We start from the raw sequence: 15,514 nt of genomic DNA, 5'->3' as shown, positions 1-15,514 counted from the left end.
GAGGATGAGAGGATCTCTGCTTTTTGGAGAGACTCAGTGGCTCAGCAAGCAAGACTTGCTTGGGCAAGGCTCTTTGCAAATGCAAAAATGAGAACTGTTTACTGAACCTACTTGGGGGGGTTATTTAGGGGTTGGTTTGTTTAAATGTCTGCAGGACAGCAGACACACCTGCAAACAGAACAGCCCCACCTCTGTGTTAGCTCTGGATTCTTGGAGACAAGGATGGAAAAACTAAAAAGAGGGAGGAAATTAATTATTTACAGGCTTATCAGGTACAAATAAGGGCTCAGGCAGCACATACAGACTATGGAAATCCTCAGCTGCCCCAGAATACTCCTTGGCCTTCCCTTTGGCCACATTACAGGATATCCACAGCACAACCTGCCAGGGGATGCTCAGACAGCACCAACCTCCCTGTGCTGCACCCACAGCCCTCGTGTCAGGTTCTGGAACCCCCAGAGCTCAGGAGTGAGAGGCTTTTCACAGCCATCCCACTGCTCAGGTGCTGAGGAGGAGGGGAAGGTTGGGAAGGAGGAATACACCCGAGGAGGAGAGGGGCAGATGACTTGTTAGTAATGGCATGACAGCTGAAGAGCCACCACAGCTGACCTTTTCTGCTTCAGCCAGAGAGAAGCAAAGCTATTTTTAAGTCTGGGATGTGGTGTGCTTGTGTGTGAAAGCTAAAGAAAGATTTTAAATAAACTATGACATGGGCTAAGGTAGAATAGCTCTTGGGCTGCTCTCCTCAAAGTGCTCTTTCTTCCTCTCCCAGAAAAATGCCTGTGACCCCAGAAAGCTGTGACCAACACCAGAGGACAAGAGGGTAACACCCAGAGCATTGTCACACAGTGCTGGGAGCAGGACACCCACTCACCCCTTCCCACCCTCCACACCCTGCCCTTTGGGGTCTCCTTGCTCTGTTCCCAGGACTGACCCAGCAGACAGAGGGTTAACATGACCCAGCACAAGGGAAAGGGGTTGGTTACACCAAAGTCAGCAGAGCTGGCTGGGGACTGGCACCTCTGTTGGAAGGGGGAACTCTCTGGGCTGCCCTGGTGCTCCCCAGCTCAGGGCTGAGCAGGAGGGCTCTGGGGATGAGGAAAGGAGGCTGAGGAAAGAGCTCCCTGCAAATCCCTGGAAGCTGCAGAGAGGTGGGGGGCAGTCTCTTCTCCATAAGAAGCAGCAACAGGACAAGATGGGCTCAAGTTGTTCCAGGGGAGATTTAGATTAAAAGAAACCTCTTCACCCAGAGGGTGAAGCTGCCCAGGCAGTGGTGGAGGCAGCAGCCTGGAGATGTGGTGCTGAGGGACATGAGCACCAGACCCAGCAGAGTTGGGTGACTGAGGGGACTCCACGACCTTGCAGGACTTTTCCAACCAGAAGGATTCTGTGGTTCTGTGCCACTCCATCACAGCCAACCACGGGGCTGCTGGCAGGGAAAAAAGGGCAAAAAACTTTGGGTGGTCAGGGGCAACCTAGGAGACAGGCACCTTGCCCCAGCATAGAGAGAAGAACAGAAAACAGAAAGAGACCAAGCAAGCATCTCCCTGAGTCCCTGCACTGGGAGCTGTGGGGCTGCCCTGAGCAAGCTCCCACTGCTCCTGCTCACCAAGCAGGGAGCATCCAACTGGGAAATGGGCTGACAAATCTGAAAGGGGGATCTGAGAGAGGAGAAGACTCTGGTGTTTCAAATATAGTTCAGGTTGAAGTGTTCTAACCACCCCTGTGATAAAGGCAGGAGCTATTTGTGGCAGCTGAGGAAGAGAGGAGTCACGTCCATGCTGCCAGGCTGCTCATCTGAGGAATGTGGGAAGCAAGCCAGGCGTGGAGCCACACAGACCTTGGGACCTTCCCTTGTCATCCTCCCACCCAGAGCATAAATAACTCCAGAAACTGGGGCCTTGCCCAGGCAGACTTGAAGATGGAGATGTCACAGGCCCTCTGGGCATCCTGTTGTGGTGTGTAACCATTCTCCTTCTCACACTCAGCAGGCATTTCCCTTGCCATAACGTGTGACCATTGCCTCCTGTCCCTTTGCTCCAGCTCAGAGCACTCAGGGGACAGGCACACAACCAAAGGACCCAAGACAAAACCCTGCCAGGCTGTGAATGGGGTGAAATGAGGGTTGCTGCAATCCTTCCCTTCCCTCTCCCAGCCCAGCCCTTCACTAACACTCAGTCAGCCCAGGGAGCAGAACCCTGAGAAGTACTCCACAATTAAAAACAACAACAAACAACCATCAGTGGTGTCAGCAGATTAAATCATTGTAATTATTTTGATGTGCCCAGTTTTCAGGCAGTTATCTCCTTGAAGCAGCTCACCCCAGGTGACAGCTTGGCAGCAGGACTGGAGGCATCTGGAAGTGTGTGTGTGTGTGTGTGTGTGTGTGTGTAACCACAGTGTGTGTGTGTGTGTGTGTGTGTGTGTGTGTGTGTGTGTGTGTGTAACCACAGTGTGTGTGTGTGTGTGTGTGTGTGTGTGTGTGTGTGTGTGTAACCACAGTGTGTGTGTGTGTGTGTGTGTGTGTGTGTGTGTCACCTGGAAGTGTGTGTGTCACCTGGAAGTGTGTGTGTGTCACCTGGAAGTGTGTGTGTGTCACCTGGAAGTGTGTGTGTGTCACCTGGGGGTGTGTGTGTGTCACCTGGGGGTGTGTGTGTGTCACCTGGGGGTGTGTGTGTGTGTAACCACAGTGTGTGTATCACCTGGAATTGTGTGTGTGTCACCTGGAAGTGTGTGTGTGTGTGTAACCAGTGTGTGTGTCACCTGGAAGTATGTGTGTCACCTGGGTGTGTGAAGGTGTGTGTGTGTGTGTGTGTAACCACAGTGTGTGTATCACCTGGAATTGTGTGTGTGTCACCTGGAAGTGTGTGTGGAACCCCTGTGTGTGTGTGTGTGTGTGTAACCAGTGTGTGTGTCAGCTGGAGGTGTGTGTGTGGAACCACTCCCTGGGTGCTCAGCAAAGGGAGGTGAGAGGAGGGCTGGAAACTGAATCCTCCTCTGCTCTCTGAGGTAAGAACCATCCCTCCAAACCAAACCAAGCAAAGAGATCTCTCTGCTGCCAGAGCTGATTTGCTATGTTAAGACAATTGCTCAGTGGGAGCCTCCCCTCTCCCAGTAAAATAAAAAAAAATTAAAAAAAAAAAACCCAAACCCTGTAAATAAACATGACCTGTCATCAACAGAGCCTGAAACCACCAGGCTGAGCAGTGACCACCATCCAGCTAAAAATAAGTCTCAGTCATCCTTCTTTAACTCAAAGAATTGCAGTTTTATCTTAGGGCAGCACCAGTGGCAGATTCAAAGCTAAGGACAGCTGATAAACCTTGAAAGTTTCTAAAGTGCCCCAAATGGACATTTTACATGCTGTACTTTTCAAATACTCCTCAGCAAACCGAGCCAGACCCCAGCAACACCAAGGCAGAAAAGTCTGGTGGTGGCAAACAGAGAGTTTCAATGGGGTTTGCAAACCTGAGCAGAGAAAAAGCAGAGATGTGTGTGTGGTTTTACTGCCAGGACACGAGGTGAGAGAACCACAGCCTGCTGGGCTTGAACCCCCCACTCCTGTGAGAGTGGCAGAAAGGAGGAGTTCAGAGGCAGCAGTGATGCCTCCCTTCCCTTCCCTTCCCTTCCCTTCCCTTCCCTTCCCTTCCCTTCCCTTCCCTTCCCTTCCCTTCCCTTCCCTTCCCTTCCCTTCCCTTCCCTTCCCTTCCCTTCCCTTCCCTTCCCTTTTTCCTTCCCTTCCCTTCCCTTTTTCCTTCCCTTCCCTTTTTCCTTCCCTTCCCTTTTTCCTTCCCTTCCCTTCCCTTTTTCCTTCCCTTCCCTTCCCTTTTTCCTTCCCTTCCCTTCCCTTTTTCCTTCCCTTCCCTTCCCTTCCCTCTGCAGCTGGGATTTCTGCACCCCAGCACCACCAGCAGTGCCAGGTACAGAACCCCAGGCCACCCTGGGCAAGCTCTCCTGGCAGCTCTGGGCTTCTCCCATCTCCAGGACAAGTCCCTGGGAGCTTCCACTCCATTCCCACCTTGAGTTTCTGTTGTTTATTTCCTGTCAGCACCTCAGCAGGGTGCAGAGTGCCAGCCTGCAAACTGTGAGCACAGGAAGAGGAGAGCACTGAGCTCCTGGGCAAAATCCCCTCAGGCTCCCCAGAGCACACACACCTCCTGCAAGGAAAACCCAGGAGGCATTTTTTGTGCAAGTCTTGGTTTGAAACCCAATGCCTTGCATTTTAAACTCAGTGTGAAAAGGAGTCACACACTCCAGCATTTTAAACTCAGTGTGAAAAGGAGTCACACACTCCAGCATTTTAAACTCAGTGTGAAAAGGTGTCACACACCCCAACCAGAGGGACACAGAACAACATCAGTGTGACCCTCACCTTACTGCTCCCTGCACAGAGACCAACTACCAGGCTACTACAGGACTACACCTGAAGTACCCACTCCAGAAACGAGCTCAGAAAGATTCCTCTTCCTCTCCTCCTGCTAAAAGCTTCCAGGTGAGTTCCTAGGAATCTGTTTTGCCACTTGAGAACTTGATTACTTTCCCCAAAAAAAGCTTCTTTAGATTTCTGGACTTTTGATTCCCTTAAAGTGAAGCCCCCCTGGTGTAATGAACACTGGAGAGCTCTGTGAGAGGAGAGGGCTCTGCCACAGCCAACTGAGCCCCAACAGGCAGGCTTAAAAGATGAGACACCCAAAAACACCCAAAAGCACCCAAAAGCACCTTCTTATGGGACAGACTGGCAGCTGCCACATAAATTCACAATTACAAAAATTCACAATTACAAAAATTCACAATTACAAAAATCCACAATTATAAAAATCCACAATTACAAATCCACAGTTATAAATCCACAATTATAAATTCACAGTTATAAATTCAGTTATAAACCCCCAGCACCAGTCTGCAAGATGAAAGTTGGAGTGCTCTCTCCCAGGAAAAGGAAAGCAGAGCCTGGGAAAGGCTGAGCCCTCAGAGAAGCTCCCAGAGGCTCTCCCCAGTCCTGAGCTCAGATCAGCAACAGCTAAAACATTCTGAGAGTATTTCTGGAGAGTGACTGTAAAATTTACACATAAAAACAACAATAGGCTCTTAATTTAGAAAACTCTGATCTTGGGGAACAAGCATCAAATTCCATTAGCTCCCTGTAAAACTGATCCAGGGAGTGCAGTGAGGATTTGTAAAGTGATTTTTTTTTTTTTTTTTAATTGGTCTTGCAAGTTTGCTGTAAATTTTTTCAGTTTTAGCAGTTACATAAAGTAATAAAGTGCAGGGTTTCAGAGCAGAGGAGCAGCTGAACACCACCTCAGTGAAGTGGAGTGACAGAAGATGGTGGGGAGGCACCCAGCCCAGCACCCACCTCTGCACAGATAACCCAGGAACTGGCACAGGCAGCACAATTCCAGACCCTTCCCAAGCCCCTTTACAAGCAGCCCAAGAACTCTTCAGTCCAATGGTGGCAGCAGTAAGAAGTTAGGACTTTAATTTGGTTTTTAATAGGATGGTTTGCTGCCCTAAGACATGATCAGTTTATCTAATAAATGCATACAAATCAGATAATTTTTGATACATAATTGCTTTCTAAATTCTTAATATTTATATAGCTCTAAACTGGACAGAGTTCCAAGGTTACTCCTGAAGGACTGGATTAGTTAATGGCACTCAGCCCCTTCTGTGCTACTTTTCCTTCTGGACAGTGATCTCAGCACAATTAATTGTTCAGCAATGAAAAATGCCAAAGCCATGCACACAAAATCAGGCTGCTGCCTTTCTAATGCTTCACAATTAAACCCACCCTGGCAGGAGAAGCCCAGACCTTGTTAGCAATGCCCCTTTAGTGCTTTTCCCCACTTCCCAACATCCTGAATTTGGAGGGAACACCACCTGCATCTTGGGTGAGTTACACCTTGGATCAAAACACTGCCCCATGCAGGGACTGCCAGGCTGGCTGAGCCCCAAAACCAGAGGCAGCTGAGCTCAGAGGGGCTGCAGGGGAGGGCTCCCTGCTCCCAGCCCCACTGCCCCCCTCCCTGCATGGCCAGGGAAGTCTCAGCCACAGCCTATAGGACTAAATATTACCACAAAAATAAAAAAAAAAACATAACTGGATCAGGAAAAACATCCTCATCTTTAGCATTCTGGTTCCAACAGAGTCTCCCAAGCTTCCAGAGTTGTTCCCTGTCCTGGCTCTCTGGTGCCAGAGATCTCTGCTTCTGAGATAATGGCTGGAGCCCAAACCCAGGGCCTGGACCAGAGCTGACAGGAGCAGTGCCACAGCTCACAGACACAGTCACCCCATTTCCTTCCCTTTGAACACATTTTCCTTCACGGGGTTTCTAAAAACTCTTCTTGGATGTTCTCCTTCCAGTGCTCAGGTTCTGCTAGAACTGCTCCTCACCCTGCAAACACCTCTCTGACAATCCACAACTGAGTCCAAGATTCCTCCCTTCGACTTCCCTGCACTCCAGAGGCACCAGAATTCCAGAGATCTGAGTGACCAGACCTCACCAGCAAAAGGAAAACCCTATTTTAATTCAAATTACACAGGGGACCCAAAGTTTCCTCCATTTTTAAGACCAAATCAAACCAGCACAGAGGACAGCTCTGCTTCCAGCCCCTTCCCCCACACTGGTGTCTGTTAACCAGGAGACCACAACCTCCCAGGATGGCCCTGGGAGCCAGGGGAGGGCAGAGGACAGGAGCAGTGCCAGCCCTGCAGCAGGAAGCTCTTCACTTACCCATCTCTGCCTTTGCTGACAATCTTCACCTCGAAGTAATAAATGCCACAGGCTGCAGGTATGGGGTGGGTGGCCCTGACAGAGGCAGCATCTTTGTGGTTTTTACCATGACCTGGGAAAAAAAGAGAAATGCAAGTCCAGAGGGGGCTGGAACTCTCTTGATGTGTCTGAGCACAGCAGGGATCTGTTTCCACACAAATCCAACAATTTAAAGTGCACTGTGCAGAGAACTGCCACCTCCAGCCCTGCACTGCCCCCAGGAATGGTCCCTGCCCTGCCAGCACTCGGGGCTTTCCCTGGTGTCACTGAGAAGGCCCAGGGAGGGCTGAGCCCACTGCCCCCCCTTCCTCCCCTGCAAAATCTGAACTTGGAGAGGGACTTTTTACAGGGGCATGGGGAGCCAGGGCAGGGGGGGAGGGCTGTAAAGTAAAAAAGGGGAGACTGAGATGAAATCTTAGGGAAAAAATCTGTTCTCTGAGGGTGCTGAGCCCCTGGCCCAGGCTGCCCATGGAAGCTGTGGCTGCCCCATCCCTGGCAGTGTCCAAGTCCAGGCTGGATGGGGCTTGGAGCAACCTGGGCTGGTGGGAGGTGTCCCTGGGCATGCAGGGGGGGGGATGGATGAGCTTTAAGGTCCCTTCCAACCCAAACCAGTCTGGGATTCGACGATCCTGAACCCGACGTATACAAACAGGAGCCAGAACGCGATTACACAAGAGGGAATTACATCAGTGTTTACGAGCCGGGCAGGGACGGGAGTGAGGAGCCCTGTGCGGGTGGGTCGGGAGAACACCCCCGGCAGGCAGCAGGGAAAACATCCCCGGGATCCCCACGGCCCCGTTCCGCGGGGTGGGCGCCATCCCCCTCCCCCCCCGGGCCGGGCTGTGGGGACCGAGCAGAGCCCACGGGCACCGAGAGGCGCCGGGCCCGGCCGGGGACACCGCGACCCCCCCCCCCGCCCCGGGACGGAGCCCGGGGCTCCCGAGCACCCCCGCCCCGCACCCCCGCGCTGCCGCCCGCCGAGCCCCAACCCGAGCCCGCGTCCGGCGGCCCGGCCCGGCACCTTTGTAGTGGACACGGAGGTTTCCCTGCGAGAGGCCGATGTAGTTGTACTTGTCCTTGGGGCTCCAGGAGCGCGGCAGCGGGGTCTCCTCCTGGTTGACGGCGGGGTAGAGGCGGCGGAGGCGCTGGTTCAGCTCCTGCTCCTGGGGCGGCCCCGGCGGCGCCGCGTCCCCCCCGTGCAGGCTGCCCGCGCCCGCCTCCGCCATCTTGGAGCCGCTTTGTGTCAGCGGGCGGGGCGCGAGGCCCGGCCGGGGCCCGCAGCCAATGGGCGCCGAGCGCGGCCACAATGGGGCCGCGAGGCACGCCGGGAAGCCGAGTCCCCGCCGCGCCCGCTCGCCCGATCCCTGCCCCGCTCGGGACTACGACTCCCGAAAGCCCCCGCGCCCGAGGCCCCGCCCCGCGGCGCGACGCACGCCGGGAAGCGAGCCCGCCCCCCCGGTACCGCTGCCGGGCCCCGGACTACAGCTCCCAGAGTGCTCCGCGGCAGCGCCGGTGCCCGGCGGCCGCCCCGCTCCTGCCGGCGCCCCCGGGCCGCCTCCCCGCAGGGGCCGCTGGAGGCCGCCCCGCCACGGTCACGGGAAGCGCCGTCCCGGTGCCTTCGCCCCGGGCCCGCCCGCTCCGCGGAACCCGCCCCGTGCTGGGGCCGGGCCGGACCGGGCCGGGACCGCCGAGGTCGGCGAGAGACATCAGCGCGTCAGGCGCTGCGGCGACAGCTATGGCGGCACGAGACGGGGTCCTTGCGGGAGCGCGGAGGGAGGGAGGGGAGCGTCTCCATGGCAACGGCTGTAAACAACGGGGCGGTGCGGGCCGGAAACAGCGGGAAGGTTCGGCAGGGAGGGTCCGGGAAGGAGGGTTCGGCAGGGAGGGTCCGCCAGGGAGGGACCGGCAGGGAGGGTTCGGCAGGGAGGGCCCCGGGCGGTATCAGCCCGCTCAGAGCCGGGACCGGGCCGGGCCGGGCCGGAGGGTGGGTGGCAGGGAAGGGTTGGCTCCCCCCACCCCCGCCCTGTTCGGGTGTAAAGAAACAGCGAGGGGGGGTCAGGGCCCTTCCTGCAGCAGCGGCCACGCTGCCCCACAGCGGAGCGAGGGACGGGGGTGGGGTCCCTGTCCTGTCCCTGTCCCACGGTCCCTGTCCCATCCCCGTGCCGTGGTCCCTGCTCAGGGCTCAGTCCCTGCCCAGCCGCTGTGTCCCACACCGTTCCGTATCGAGACACCCCCTGCCATCCCCCTGTGCCCGCGGTTCCAAACGGTCCCAAGAACAACAGAACAGTTCTGGTAACCCCAAGCTGACATCGCCCCCTGGCTCTGTGCTCTCAGCCTCTCCTGGCAGCCCCGGGGCCGCAGTGAGAGCAGGCACAGGGACACAGGAGCTGGCACAGGGACACAGGAGCTGGCACAGGGACACAGGAGCAGGCACAGGGACACAGGAGCTGGCACAGGGACACAGGAGCTGGCACAGGGGGACAGGAGCAGGCACAGGGACACAGGAGCTGGCACAGGGACACAGGAGCAGGCACAGGGACACAGGAGCAGGCACAGGGACACAGGAGCTGGCACAGGGACACAGGAGCAGGCACAGGGACACAGGAGCTGGCACAGGGACACAGGAGCTGGCACAGGGGGACAGGAGCAGGCACAGGGACACAGGAGCTGGCACAGGGACACAGGAGCAGGCACAGGGGGACAGGAGCTGGCACAGGGACACAGGAGCAGGCACAGGGACACAGGAGCAGGCACAGGGACACAGGAGCTGGCACAGGGACACAGGAGCTGGCACAGGGGGACAGGAGCAGGCACAGGGACACAGGAGCTGGCACAGGGACACAGGAGCTGGCACAGGGACACAGGAGCAGGCACAGGGACACAGGAGCTGGCACAGGGGGACAGGAGCTGGCACAGGGACACAGGAGCAGGCACAGGGGGGACAGGAGCAGGCACAGGGGGACAGGAGCTGGCACAGGGACACAGGAGCAGGCACAGGGACACAGGAGCAGGCACAGGGACACAGGAGCTGGCACAGGGGGACAGGAGCTGGCACAGGGACACGGGAGCAGGCACAGGGACACAGGAGCTGGCACAGGGGGGACAGGAGCAGGCACAGGGACACAGGAGCAGGCACAGGGACACAGGAGCTGGCACAGGGACACAGGAGCTGGGGTGACCCTGGGCAGAGCTGCCCAAGGGCTGGGGGTCCCCACTGGACCAGTCTCATGCAGAGCTGGTAGCTCACAGGGCCCCTCCAGACAAAATTCTGCCCTTGCAGAGCCCCCACCAGGTGAGTGTCATTTCTGATCAGATAAAAACCAGTATTTAAAACCAGTTTCCTTCCAGAACTCTTTAGGGACATCCCCTTGCTTCAGCTCAGAGAGGGCTCAGGTTGTGCTGCAGCCTCCCCTGTGCTGCTGGTGAAGCTTTGGGTTTGTCTGGTTTCAACTTTTATTGACTGCCTGGGATCTGATATTTCCCTTTTTCATCTGAAGTCTCTGGATCCCTGGCAGAACATTTGTCCTGGGCCAGGATAAAGGGGATTTTCTGTCTTGTACTTTTGAACAGGGACATCCAGGGGGATGGGGACATCCAGGGGAATGGGGACATCCAGTTGGGAATGGGGACATCCAGCTGGGGATGGGGACATCCAGGGGAATGGGGACATCCAGCTGGGATGGGGACATCCAAGGGAATGGGGACATCCAGCTGGGGATGGGGACATCCAGTTGGGATGGGGACATCCAAGGGAATGGGGACATCCAGCTGGGATGGGGACATCCAGCTGGGATGGGGACATCCATCACCTCCTGGCTGTCTGCAGAGGATGTTGGGTTAGTGCTGGGCCAGCTCTTTAGGGCTCTGTTTCTGGGGTAAATCCCCAGGGATTGGGGATGGGGAGGTGCCCAGCAGAGCTTGGTGAGCAGGAGCCTGGTGCTGCTGCTGGGAACAGAGCTGAGTGCCAGGACAAATCCTGCTGGGAATGACACCAATCTGTGGCTTAAACACTGCCGGGTGCCCCAGGGCTTGCAGAGGGGGGGCTGGGGGGCTCAGCACAGAGCCCACCTCCTCTGCCTCCTGTCCCAGCACAGGATGAGCTGAGCCCCAGTTCAGACTGGGGAGGGCTCAGGAGTCAGCTGGGAAAGCCCCAAGCTGCATCTCCACTTGGCTGAGGTTTTCCCGTGGTCTCAGTGAGTGAGAAACCAACCCCCAGCCCAGGCTCCTGGGGTCTCTGGCACCTCCTGCTCTGACACAGCTCCCGTGGCAAAGGGTTCTGGTGCAGCTCTGGTGCAGCTGTGGGCAGGAAATTCCCACCCAAGTGCAAGAAGAAAGGCAGTTCCTGTTCTCACTGCTTTTTCTTCTTTGAAAGAAGAACTCTCACTGCTTTTCTTCTTTTCTTTCTTCTTTTTTTCTTTTAGCTCTAAAAACCCAAAACCTGCTGCATCCTATCTGGATGTCAATGCCAATACCACCTTTTACTGGGGCAGAAAAAAAAAAAAAACAACCTGATAATTCAGCATCCAGCAGCATCTCCAGCCTGGGGTGCAGAGGAGGGAGTGAACCCTTTGGGTTGCTGGATAACGCAGTTATTGACAAAGCAAACGCAGCTCCAGCCCCCTCTGAATCATGCTGGGGCCTCACTTTATAATTTTATTTTCCTCCTGGAATTCCATCTGGCCATAAAACCAAAGCTCTGCCCCACGAGGGGGGCATCAGGTTAAAATCTCCCAGGTAACTTTGGTGTGGGAAACCTGGCTGAGAACTGGCAGGAGGTTTCACAGGTAAAGAAATATCTTTAGGAAAAAATTTCCAGCCAAAGGTGAAACAGCTGAGAGTGGAAATCGTGTCACAGGAAAGAAAGGCAAGGAGAGCACAGGAATTCCTCACCCGATGGGCTGAGGAGGGGTCAAGGTGCAGCTGAGAAGAGGGGAGGGCAGGTGGACAGCACATTTGTGTGGAAAAGCTGCAGAAAATCAGACGTTTGGGGACAGGAAAGCAGAGGGAAGGTCATGAGGACCGGGTAAATCCTCAGCTCCCAGTGACTCCAGCTCCCTCTGCCTCCTCCTCCTCCCCGTGGGACGGAGCCACCGCTGCTGCCCCGGGCTCAGCAAACCCTGGAGTGCTCCAGAGAACAAAATAAAATCCTGATCAGTCCGTGTTTGCCAGAGCAGGATAAACAGCGTGGGCTGGCATCAGAAATCCTGGTGAAGTTCATGAGCACAGGGGGATAAGGACAGAGCAGAACCAGGGATTCTGCTCCAGGGACACCACTCACCAAGCAGGAAAAGCCCCAGCCCCATCTCTAATCCCATTCCCAACCCCATTCCCAGCCCCATCTCTAATCCCATTTCCAACCCCATTCCCAGTCCCATCTCTAATCCCATTTCCAACCCCATTCCCAGTCCCATCTCTAATCCCATTCCCAACCCCATTCCCAGCCCCATCTCTAATCCCATTTCCAACCCCATTCCCAGTCCCATCTCTAATCCCATTTCCAACCCCATTCCCAGTCCCATCTCTAATCCCATTCCCAACCCCATTCCCAGCCCCATCTCTAATCCCATTTCCAACCCCATTCCCAGCCCCATCTCTAATCCCATTTCCAACTCCATTCCCAGCCCCATCTCTAATCCCATTCCCAACCCCATTCCCAGCCCCATCTCTAATCCCATTCCCAACCCCATTCCCAGCCCCATATCTAATCCCATTTCCAACTCCATTCCCAGCCCCATCTCTAATCCCATTTCCAGACCGTTTCCCAGTCCCATCTCTAATCCCATTTCCAACCCCATTCCCAGCCCCATTCCCAGTCCCATCTCTAATCCCATTTCCCATTCCCAGTCCCATCTCTAATCCCATTTCCAACCCCATTCCCAGCCCCATTCCCAGCCCCATCTCTAATCCCATTTCCCATTCCCAGCCCCATTCCCAGTCCCATTCCCACCAGTACAGGGTTGGGGCTGGGTGTCCATCAGCCCAGCTCAGTGGGGTCCTTGCCGTGGTCTCAGGGGACAAATTGTGCTCCTGGCACTACAAGAGAGGGAGGAAGAGGAGAGAAATGTGGTGAAGCAAGAGAAAGGTTGGATGAGGTTCCTTGGGAAGATGGAGGAAGGGAATGGTTCTCTCTGGGCTCAGTAACCCAGACACTGATGAGTCAAAGGTTCCTTGGTGTGTCTGTAGAGCTGAGCTCTCCCAGCCCCCTCTCCTTGGTGCAGGGAAGGTTCTGGAACATCTGGCAGGACACTGATGGTGCCCTTGGCCAGAGGAGAACTTGTCCCCTGGGCACAGCCCCTGCTGCCACTGCCAGGGGTCTGCACTGGGACCTCGTGTCCCCTCTGCCTCCCCCCGTGTCACCTTGGAAGGGGGGAGGAAAATAAATATATTCCTGGCACTAATGTTTTAAATCCTTAAGTAAAAATGTTGCACTCTTTCACAACTGTGCCCTCAGCATCTTTAGTTCTGGATCATTTCCCTTCAGATCCTGGAACACACAAAGGGTAAAACTCAGGTGGATCAGAGCAGCTTTTTGCACAGTGCTGCTCAGCCTGAACCCCTCAGGTTCCCCCCTGGCCCATCCTTTTCTCCTGCTCCAGTTTTCTCTCCCTTGTTCCACTCCCTGCTCTCTGCTCCAGCCCAAACCAAGCAGCCCCCCAGGACTCATCTCCCACTGGTTTGGGTCGGTGAGGAAGGCACTGGGAAGGGGGGAGGATTGCTGGGATTGCTCTCACTGGTGATGCCCTCAATATTCACCTTCACCAAAAGCTTTAGGAAACCCAGGGTGTGATGGAAAAGCTGAAGCAGAGAGCACTGAGGACACAGCCCAGGGGCTGCACTGATGCTCAGGACACCCAGGGGCTCCTCAAGGATGTCCTGAGCCAAATTCCCAGCTTTCTGATGGGAAAACCCTCGTCCTTCTCCCCTGTCCTTCTCTCCTGGTCCAGCTGCAGTGCCAGGGAAGCCAGCAGAGCAGTTTTTGGTTTCACCAGGGTGAGCAGGGTGTGACTCCTTTTCCTGGGCCAGAAATTCCATCCAGCTCAGACTGCACCCGGGGGCCTTGGGAAGTGATGCAGGGCCAAGGAAATGTCTCAGGGATTCCTCAGGTCACACCAAACCTGACTGAGCCCAGAAGGTTTCTGCAGGACAGGGCAGTGCTCTGCTCCTTCAGCCTCTCCAGAAGCTCCAGTTGTTTGCCCTGCCAGTCCTGGGGGACATTTCCAAGGAAGAACTTTCCCCTTCAACTTCTGTGGGGCAGAAGCTCTCTCAGAGTCCCATTTTGTATGGCCAGGAGCAGCTGAAACGCTGCAGATGTGCTGCCAGATGTGCTCCATAGCACTGGGAAAGAGACCACAAATGATTCCTTTTAATGGCCTCAGATGCTGAGGATGTGGCTTTGCCCAACCCCTTTCTGTGTTTCTTTTCCATTCCTGAGGGCAGAGGTGACAGAGGTCCCTGGGCACCTCAGGAACCCAAAGCTGAGGGAGAAGGAAGGATGTGATGATCCTAAAGGATGTCTGGAAGGAGGAAAAAGCACTGAGCAGCAGGTTTGTCCCATTGCCCCTCTCCACAAACAGCGTTTGTCACTCCCAGCCCCAGGGGATGTCTGTGGGGGGCAGAGACCCTCGGGGCCACATCCCTAAGGATTCCATCCCCGTGCTCCCAGGGATGCTGACTGCTCAGGGAAAAATCTTTCCTAACAACCACCCTGCTGCACTTTGGATCCATCCCCTCTGGTCCTGCCCCATCTCCCCAAGGAGAGGGAGGGGAGGCTGAGTCCCCCCTCACCCCAACTCCTTGGGGAGCTGCAGAGGGCAGGGAGAGCTCCCCAGGGGCTCCCCCAGGTCCTCCAGCCACGCTGAGCTGCACCAAACCTGGTGACAAAAATCCCCTGGAGGTACCAGGAGCTCAGGCAGCTCCACTCCTCCTGCTCTGGGATCCCTGAATTCTGCTCTGTCCTGGTCTGGGCCAGGATAAAGGGGATTTTCTGTCTTGGACTTTTGCTTTCAGCTCAGTCTCTTGTAAGCAGCTGCACTGCTGAAATTAACAGCAAGTTTCTCAGGCAGGGGCTGCTCCTGGGACTGATAACTCCATGGTTATAGTTACAGCCAGAGCCTGGTGTGCAGAGCCAGGGACACTGCTCAGCTCTGAGGAACATTTTGCCCTCCAGAAGGAAGAAAGAGGCCCCACCTGCAGCCTCCTTTGGGGAGGAACAGACAAGAGAGATGCCAGAACTGACCAAACAGAGGATTCCATCCCATACACCTCATCCTCAGGATAAAGTTGAGGCATCAGGAGGGTCAAACCCCTTCCTGCTTCCCCTTCTTCCCCTCTCCCTGTTCCCTTCAGCATCCTGGGAGGATTCTGTCTGTTCCTCTGCCTGTGCTCCTGATCCATTCCAGCCTGGATCTGTGTGTTCCTGCCTCCAGCTCCCAACTGCTGCTGACCCCAGGATTCCAGCCTGGACTTTCCCAGGGCTGCCCTGCAGCCTCAGTGGGGATGTGAGAGTTATTGGGGAAGAGGGGGGAGGAACCTGGGATCAATTTCCCTGTATATTTGTATAGATTTAGTAATTTTTCCTATTTATCATTCCTGTTCCATTAAAGCTGTGCAGTTCAGTTTCCAACCCATCAGTTTCTCTCCCTTATTCTCTCTCCTTTCTTTATCAGGGAGGGGAGGGGGATTAATAGGGAGAATCTGTTATTCAGTGTAATTGCTGGACCACTGTTAAACCCTGCCATGCT

The 15,514-nt window shown here is 55.4% G+C and overlaps 1 protein-coding gene and 1 long non-coding RNA gene across 5 annotated transcripts in view; one reads left to right on the top strand and one right to left on the bottom strand.

The window, feature by feature from the left end:
• Positions 1-8,036, bottom strand: part of RANBP10 (RAN binding protein 10) — a 73,794-nt gene extending 65,758 nt beyond the window's left edge. For 2 of the 4 annotated variants that reach the window (XR_011728547.1, XM_071757261.1), the window contains exons 1-2: positions 7,795-8,035; positions 6,735-6,846 (exon numbers count right to left, since the gene is read on the bottom strand). Coding sequence is in view for 2 of the 4 variants with exons in the window: in XM_071757261.1 (XP_071613362.1) it covers positions 6,735-6,846; positions 7,795-7,999 (317 nt within the window). In the remaining 2 variants the exon portion in view is untranslated. Of the gene's footprint in view, positions 1-6,734; positions 6,847-7,794 lie in introns of all 4 variants that reach the window. The other 2 variants (XR_011728548.1, XM_071757260.1) reach the window with 2 other exon arrangements.
• Positions 8,037-8,204: 168 nt separating this feature from the next.
• Positions 8,205-15,396, top strand: LOC139802261 (uncharacterized). The gene is made up of 3 exons (XR_011728549.1): positions 8,205-8,617; positions 14,211-14,317; positions 14,873-15,396. It is a non-coding gene; the product is annotated as an uncharacterized lncRNA (long non-coding RNA).
• Positions 15,397-15,514: the final 118 nt, after the last annotated feature.

The sequence above is a fragment of the Heliangelus exortis genome, chromosome 13 (genome assembly GCF_036169615.1).
Source record: "Heliangelus exortis chromosome 13, bHelExo1.hap1, whole genome shotgun sequence".
In the NCBI taxonomy this organism is placed as follows: Eukaryota; Metazoa; Chordata; class Aves; order Apodiformes; family Trochilidae; genus Heliangelus; species Heliangelus exortis.
This window is presented reverse-complemented; position numbering and strand designations above follow the sequence as displayed.